Source organism: Vigna radiata, chromosome 8 (genome assembly GCF_000741045.1).
Source record: "Vigna radiata var. radiata cultivar VC1973A chromosome 8, Vradiata_ver6, whole genome shotgun sequence".
In the NCBI taxonomy this organism is placed as follows: Eukaryota; Viridiplantae; Streptophyta; class Magnoliopsida; order Fabales; family Fabaceae; genus Vigna; species Vigna radiata.
In genome coordinates this window covers 29,569,713-29,578,381 of record NC_028358.1, presented here as the reverse complement: position 1 = coordinate 29,578,381, position 8,669 = coordinate 29,569,713, and the positions used below count along the sequence as shown (strand labels likewise).

The window sequence follows — 8,669 nt, the reverse complement described above, 5'->3', positions numbered from 1 at the left end:
GAGAATAACAGTAAAAATATATAACCGAGATCTTTATTAGAAATCTCAAATCAGACTAAAAATAAAACAAATTTACATTATAAATAGAAGTAAACTTTATCTTACAAACAGTCAGTTCTTTAGAAATGAATTAAACTTAAAGTTCTTACGAATCTTAACCATATTAAAGTCAGAGTTTTTCTTAACACTTCCTAATTAATAAAAAAATCTGTATAATCAAATAGTTATAGATTTGTAGAGTTGGGGTAAGCACTGCTCATATTCCATTTATGCAAAAACATCTTCACTAACATGACAGTATAGTACATTGTAGGCACGTTGATTTTGAATCTGCGAGTTAATTTGTAATCTGTGCTGAAAGCTGGTATTCTGTGACCAGTTTCCATGTTGTTTCCAACTCCATCTAAATTTTAATGAAAATCTCATTTGACTAACTGAGATTGCAAAAGCAACCTCCCACTCCTTCCATTTCAAATTGAGCTTTTAAATTAAGCCATCTCAATTTACAATTGGACTCAACTGAAATTCACTGAAAAGGCTTTTTCAATTTTACTTTTTCAATGGTCATTGGAGATCTCCTGAAAGAAAACCAAACATACCCTAGATGATCAAGGACGAAAGGGACATTTCACTTTCACCAAATTACAACATTCAAGTAAAATGGCAATATTTGAAGTGGATATTTGTATACTACTTGCAAATTACAATAACCATTCACGTAAAAGGAGATAGAAAGAGCCCATAAGAACAGACAGGGATTTAACTGATTGTAAAAGCTATTAACAAACATGATGCAAGGGTTTTAGAACTTATCTACGCATACACCATCTCTTGTAACCTCATATGCTTCCCTACTCCTTGTTTTCTTCATGCCAGCTGTCACATAAAGCTTCGATCCCTCTGACATGATGGTTGTCACTTTCACCCAGATCAACACTTTTGTCTTCATTCCTTCTATCTCTGCTAGCTTTCCTTTCTCCAAATAACAGGTCACAGTGGTGAAGAAACGCAAGACTGATGAATCCTTGTAGCCTACTTCACATACCTGAGGAATGTAAACGATGAGCTTTCTAGTCTCTTCATTGAATTCATAGTTTGTTGCATCACGAGGAAAGATTCCGATTGGTAGATCATACTCCTTTAGCAACTCTGGTAATGGCTTTTGCATCTTTCCTGTAACGTGATTTGTATGAGAGCTCAAACGTAATGTCAATTAAAATAAAAACGGGATATCAGGGATGACATTCGAATTTTATTAGCTTTCCTCAAGTATTATGTTAAAAGTAAATATATGTTAAAAAGGGTTGATAAGAATTTAGTATGTTTCTAAAATCCATTAAAGTGGGATGGTAAACAAAAATACCCAATAAATAATTAGTAATACATTGAGACTCAATAAGCATGCAATCTTCAACTTATGAAATAATGATTGGATAGAAAGACTGTATGCAACCTGAATTATTAATTTCAAATACAAATTTCATTTTCATCGGTTGTAAATTCCAAATGAAAACTCTAAGTAACACTACAATAATGATATTAATGTACTTTTATGTGACCTTCAAGGAAGAGATCTGTCTGTATTTTATAAATACTAACAGTGATATTTCAAATGGCACCATGAGATTTTAAATCATGTGCTCGAGTAATGAAACATTCAAGAAATGGAGGAATAAGGCAGAAGTATTGGTGGTTTGACATCATTAATGTGTTTAGAAAATTTATGTTATCCAGATTATAGAAGTAAAGATAGCAGACCATATAACCAAAATTGTAGAAGGAAAGGTTAATGCAACATACTGAAAAAGTGGTTATCAAGAGGAAACGAAATTCCAGGAATGAAATTATCAATGTAAACCGAGTGTAAGGCACTCAACACAGCTGGAGGGAAATATTGACTTTTATGCATATATAAAGGAGAGGTGAAAAATAGGAGGATATGAGTGAGGGTGTATGCAGGTCCTCTTGGATACACTGTTACCCATTACCAGTTTCAGTTCTCTGTCTTCCATTCCAGAGACACCATACAGGTATAGATAAAACATTGATGTCAGTATCCACATTATAAAAGAATAGATTCACCATAACAGAGTATGTTTTGATCTACTTTCTGTCAACTCTTTTACGTGGCATTACATGGATAAATTAAGTGAACTCTTTTACAGCAACACTTGTAGGATGAATGTTCGAGTAACTGATTAGATAAGAAATACAAACCTTTTATTTTGTTGACCAACCATTTGGTTCCCCCTTCAATACTGTTTGACAACGACTGATCATCAAAAGAAAATGTGTCAGCATAGAAATTAATCAAGCAATGATCGTTCTTCGTAAACATTTAGCATATTCTAGCAGTAGCAGAAACATTTTCATTCATAGTTGAACATACGAGAGGGTAAATTATTTCTTACAAGATGAGGTTTGGAACTGAGATGATGAAGGATTATCTAAATTTCTTTCAATTTATGAGCATGCAGGTAAATCGTGCTTAAACACTTAATGCTTGTACCTTTCCTCACTAATCATCGCAAACAAGAGCGAATATTAGATCCTTAGTCAACAACGGTATTAATCAGCCAACACGTCTTTATTGAGTTAAAATCTTTCAAAGCACATGACAGTTAAAACTTATTTTAACCATATCCTGTCATAATTATACACATTCTAACCATAAAACACATTGGACTTTAGCCTATAATGTGACATCAGTTAGCATGATCAATCAAAGTAAGAGAATTGTTTTTCATGTCTCATCTCTCTGCATCTTAAGTTGATCCTTGAAACATGCTCTCACAAAATTTTATTTACTTGGACAACCAAATAACAGCTTCTCCACCTTCCATTGTACATTCTCAACACAAATTTCCAAACTAAGCATTCAACTCTATATTCCTATGCTGAAATGATTCAATCATCATTCAGTAAACCAATACACCACACATTCAATTTCCCACTGTAGTTATTACAATTTACACGCAACCAAAATTCATCAAATGTAACCTAAAAGCAGGATTCCAATTTGCATAGGATGCCATGCACCGATCCAAAATCCTAATAATATCACATTTTTTTTTTCCGAATAGCGGGATGATCACATAAAAATCAACAACAATAATTCTTGTTATACTTGAATTCAGGAAATTCCCTTTTGATCATGATGAAAAAGAAGAGAAATTTTGAAAGAAAAAGGAAAAGGGGTGGAGAGGGAGGGTACATTGATGTCGTCACCGACGGAATTGAGTTGGCTTGTGGCTTTCTGGTTGAACCAATAGGATCCGACCTTGTTGAATACCTGATCCATTTCAGTCAACAACGTTTGATTTCGATCCAAAGGAAGTTTCTCTCTCTGTTTCTCTTCTTCCTTCAGATAAAGAGAAAGAGAGAGAAAACACAAACGTGATGAAGAAGAAGTACGTGGCTCCTTATTCGCTCGGAGTTTTTCGTCACACTCGATAACTATTTATTTATTATTTTATGGTTTATGACCTCTTTTGGTTTTATTAATCTCAATTATTTATTTCATTTGTCGTATTGGACTGCATTTCTTTATCTCAAAGTTGTTTGCCACTCTAAATAGTAATTCTATTTTGATAATATTAGCGAAAAGATAAACCTCATGATTATATTCAAATTTTGGAAATTTTAAAAAATAAAATTTAAGTTGTTATTAGACATTGTAATTAAAAATTTATAAAAAATAATTTTTTAAAGAATAATTTAAATTGTTTTATGTATTTATTTAATGTAAAAAATATTGAAAATTAAAAATTTATTGGACAATTACAAAAAGGTTAACAATTATTTATCTTGTCTTATATATGGAGGAAGTAACTATAAAGAGCGAATTAGAAAATAAAAATTTTGTATCAAATAAGAGAATTTTATATTATATAATGGCAAATGTTACTATGTGGAGAAAGTAATTATATATGAAGGTAATTTTGAAAAAAGAAATTATATATACCAACTAATAGAATCTCATATCATCATAAATTATTAATATTAAAATAGGAAATTCACATATTAACAATAAAAGGTAGTGAATTAATTGTTTTCAAGAAAAAAATATTACTTTTGTACAAAAATAATTTTTTTAAAGCTAATGATAGAAAGTTTAAATTATAACTTTTTATAACAACTTTTTGAATAAAAAAAAATTAAAAGAGAGAAAGAGAAAATTACACAATTTTTTACTAGGTTGATTCATTAAAAATATACATATATTTTATATCACAACAACCTTACTTGCATATGCATTGTCAATCAATGTTAGAATACAATAACACCTATGTAATCTACTTAAAAACCATAAATACTCAAACACTTCAAGATATATAAGAACTACCAAGTAATGACACATACAATAACCTAAACTACATCAATCACAGGAATCATAAGTGTATGAATCAATTACCAGAACATATCATCTAGAATGAAGAACACCTATAGCTTTGAATAACAAACTCTTCCTTTGACTTAAAAGATTAAGAAAACAATTTTTTAGATTTTAGCACACTCTCCTCTCTCCTTACGTCTCAAAACTCTACTACTAAAAAGAAAGTGTTTTTTTTTTCTTTTAAAAAGTAATGATTAATTTTAATATGTGTTTTATTTGGATGAATTAATCGATTATATTAAATACATAATCTATTAAATTGTTTTGCATCAATTTCAGAAATCAATTTTTATAATGGAATGTAGGATTGAGGATTTTTATAAAATATTTATTTACATTTTTTTTGGATTAACTTAGGTTGTCTTAAACAAACTTAGTCAAATTTTCCTCAAGTTCTCAATAGTTGAATTCTAAACCGTACGGTTGGATACTTGTCAAAGACACTCTAACGCTCAAGTCAGTAATTTAATCAATTGATGATCATAGTAAAATCTTAAATTTACAACAAATGTAATCACCCACCTACTTACCTTGGACCCGTATTTATAGGTTTTGAGATTGATTTATGATTAAAAAAGTTGTAATCACGACCCAATGTCTAATAAGTGAGAATTACCAGTAAGCTTGATTAGAGGTTTGTGATTAACAAAGTGTTGGGTATCGCCTTCTCATCCAGGTGACTCGAACAGTAAGCCCCGTTGCTGGTCTTCCTCCACGCCTTTCGTTGAAACACCTAGGCCAAACCTTAGTGTTGTATCTTTTCGCTACGATTCTCTTACAAGCCTCTGACCGGATGATTGCCACCTCATCTTCGCAATGACAATTCTCCAACTTCCACTTGCAAGATAGCATCAATGTCATATGTTAAGTTGAATGGAATTTCTCCGGTGGTACCATGCGATGTGCAACAGTAGGCCCATAGTACTTCAGGGAGCTTGTCTACCCAAGCTCCTTTAGCTTCCCCCAACCTTCTCTTAAGCTCGGCAAAATTGATTCTGTTGACAACTTCAGTCTGGTCGTTGGTCTATAGATGCTCCATTAAGCTTGTGACATACTTAATGCCTAACCCCTAGTAAAATTCAGTGAGCCTCTTGTCAATGAATTGTCTACCGTTGCCAATGATAATGGTTCGAGGTAACATGAAATGACATATGAGTTTCGATGCAAATTTCTGCACTTGTTGCGCTGTGATTATAGCCAATGCCTCGGCTTGAACCCACTTTGTAAAGTAGTCGATGGCCATCAGAAGGAACTTCTTTTGGGCCCTTCTGACCAGGAATGAATCAACTATATCCATCCCCCACTAGGCAAACAACTAGGTGGGATACAATGTTATGAAGAGCAGCCGGAGGGGCGTTGAAGTTGTTTACGTGGGCCTAGAAAGCCTAACAACTCTAGACAAAGTGCTTGTTGTCATCTTCCATGATGGGCCAATAATAACCTGCTTGAACCGCCTGGCTTTAAGTGTTCTTCAATCGGTGTGAAATCCGCAAACTCCATTGTAAAACTCATTCAACACATATTAGGTTTTTTACTCTAAGAGGCACTTAAGGAGTGGGGTTGTGAAACCTCTTTTGTATATTTCCTCGCCTATCAAGACAAACTAGGTGATTTTCTTGGCCTCAGTCGGTCAGACTTCTCCAAGATCTTGTCTTCTCATTAACTCCTTTACTTTTGTCCTCCAATCGTCTTTCCCAAGGGTACTTGTTAAGCCCCTAGCAAGTGTACCAGATCGTTATCAAGTAATATAAACGGTAAGACCGAGTATCGTTCTCCCAAAGGACTCTTTGGCCTTATCTTTCATGTAGATTGATTGCATAAGAATTGAGAAAGAATTAATTTTGTGGTTGTATGCAAAATGAAAATAAACATGTAAATGCAAGTTGAATCAATTGACAAGTAAAAGATATGAATGAATGGGGTTGTAAAGGTTTACAACTTCATCCTTATCCATCCTCTTATGTCTACTTTTCTTATTAAATTCGTTTTATTATCAATTGCCATGCAAACTTTCTAGTCTACTCTAAACCTGATCTGTCGGCGAAAAGAGCTTATCACTAATTACTAATTTACTATCTCTAAGCTCCCTAAGTAATTAGCAATACAGTAAATTACAGAAGCAAAAATAATTGATCGTCCTACTCTTTTCTCTAGGTAGTATTGCTTAATCAAGGGAATTCATATCAGTTCGAGACTTCCCCATACGTCTCCATATCGACAAAATCAAATATCTTCACACCGAATGAGTTAAACGATATGAGCATTAATCTTAGATAAGAAACCCAACAATTGATATATAAGCATATGAATAAAATAAGAATTTCAATATAAGAGAGTTTCAAAAGGATTACATTGTTCCCCAACAACAAAGGGTTTAGCTCACCATAGGCATGGTGAAACTAGATGGAATTAATGGAAAAGATGAAAGAATAAACCCTAAATTTGATAAATTGGAGCCTAAGCATCCAAGAAACCGTCTCCAAGGAGTGTAGAAGTGCTCTGGACGTCTCTGCTTGCCAAAAGATTACTCTGAAGGTCGCACTGGGGCTATTTATAACGCATAAAAGTAACAGAGTTTAAGCTCAAGCCCATCATTTAGGCGCTCGACGCTCAATTTGGCCGCTCAGCGGTGGGCCTTATAATTGCAGACCGCTCAACACTCAATTCTGCCGCTCAACGATGGACCTCCAAGTCGCAGGACGCTCAACGACGCCGCTCAAGCGAGAAATAGTGACTTCAGCCTCGAAGCTGGTGCTCAGCGCTGAGCGGTGAACTTGACTCTTCTACTATTCCTTTTCTCCTCTTTTCTTGAGCCTAAGTCCTCCCTTATTCACTTTCATCCTCAAATTTCATCAAATCCTACAAAACAATGCAAAAACAAGCATAATATCTCTAAAAACAACTTTTGACTCTCTTTTGACTAAGCTAAGTGTTTTGCTTGATTTTAAGCTCATTCTAAGCCATAACGGGTGTGTTTTGATATCAAATTTAAGTGTAAAAAAAATGGTTTTTAGACCGTTATCAGTAGCCGCCATCATGCAGTCCATTAACGACTTCAACAACACTTGCATGATCACTATGGAGAGTTGTCCTTTCTCCTTACCGACTACTAGCTTAGACAAGGTGTTTACTCGCATGTTCTCCTCATGGGGAACATGTTTATGTTGAGATTGTTGATAAGGGAAGCATTGGTTTAGCTAACCTTAATCTCAGAGTGCTCTAGCTACTCTGGTTTTTGATGATGACAAAACATTATTAATAACACTTGTTTTTCTATGTGTTACATGTTTTGTTCTTTATTGGATGATATCTTATTGAACATGCATGTGCTTTTTTTGATATATGTATGCATACTCACTGATCTTATACTTGATACATTTCTTGTGTTTGCATTACATATGGTTATGAAAAGGAAAACCACATGCATTTTGATGAACTCGCAATGTGTGACAAACCTGCAAGTTTTAAGTTGACTTCATTATGAAGCAAGTTGATTTAAACTCGTGACTTTGCACATATTTTTAAAAGCAGTGCTATGTGTGATTTTGCATTGAAAAGGTTTTCAAATTGTGCTGAAGTGCCTAAGTCGACTACATGCGTAGTGGATCCGACTTAATTAGTTATTTGTTTTGCAATTCTGTTATGCTTGTGTATAGTAACGACTATATTTCAAAAATCAGTTAGGACATTAACTGTTAGTCAACTGTATTAAATGCAAAATCAATTTGGTTGTTGTTGACTGCTATTGTTTGACTTATCTGTTATAACTGTCTAATGACAGTCGACTTTATTAGTAGCCTAGTCGACTACAAGAGCGTCTGATTTATAGAAAACTATAAATAGACGTGCCTCAGTTGATCACAAAGACTTTAGAAATTCTAACACTTTCATTTTGATTTACAGATCGTGATCTCTGAGAATTTGCTTCAAGAACTCATCAAGAAGACCGTGGTGATTGATCTTTGAAGAGGTTCTTTGAAGGAGAAAGATTTATGTGCTTACTGGCTTATCATACCTTGCACATTACAGTGCTTATCTGTTGATCAAGATTTCTTTCAATCTTTGTAAAGATTGTTGTTATGTTCTTGCTGGGATTGCAAGGGGTTTGACTCGTGGAGTCTATACACTTTAAGGATTGTTCAAAGTGGGTTGAAAATTACAGGAGAGGGGATATCTTGCTGCAGATCTTGTTGTGTGTATTGCCTATATTTTGGTTAGAGGGTTAGAGAGGTGTTTTATATTTTTGACGTGGAGATATCTCTAAAAGCCTTGT

General features: G+C 33.9%; 1 protein-coding gene across 1 annotated transcript; it reads right to left on the bottom strand.

Moving 5' to 3' along the window:
- Positions 1-525: 525 nt before the first annotated feature.
- Positions 526-3,444, bottom strand: LOC106770825 (uncharacterized protein At5g01610). The gene is made up of 3 exons (XM_014656640.2): positions 3,215-3,444; positions 2,218-2,272; positions 526-1,173 (listed from the first exon to the last, which is right to left on the bottom strand). The coding sequence occupies exons 1-3, from the start codon at positions 3,299-3,301 to the stop codon at positions 803-805; spliced, it is 513 nt and encodes a 170-aa protein (XP_014512126.1). The 5' UTR covers positions 3,302-3,444; the 3' UTR covers positions 526-802.
- Positions 3,445-8,669: the final 5,225 nt, after the last annotated feature.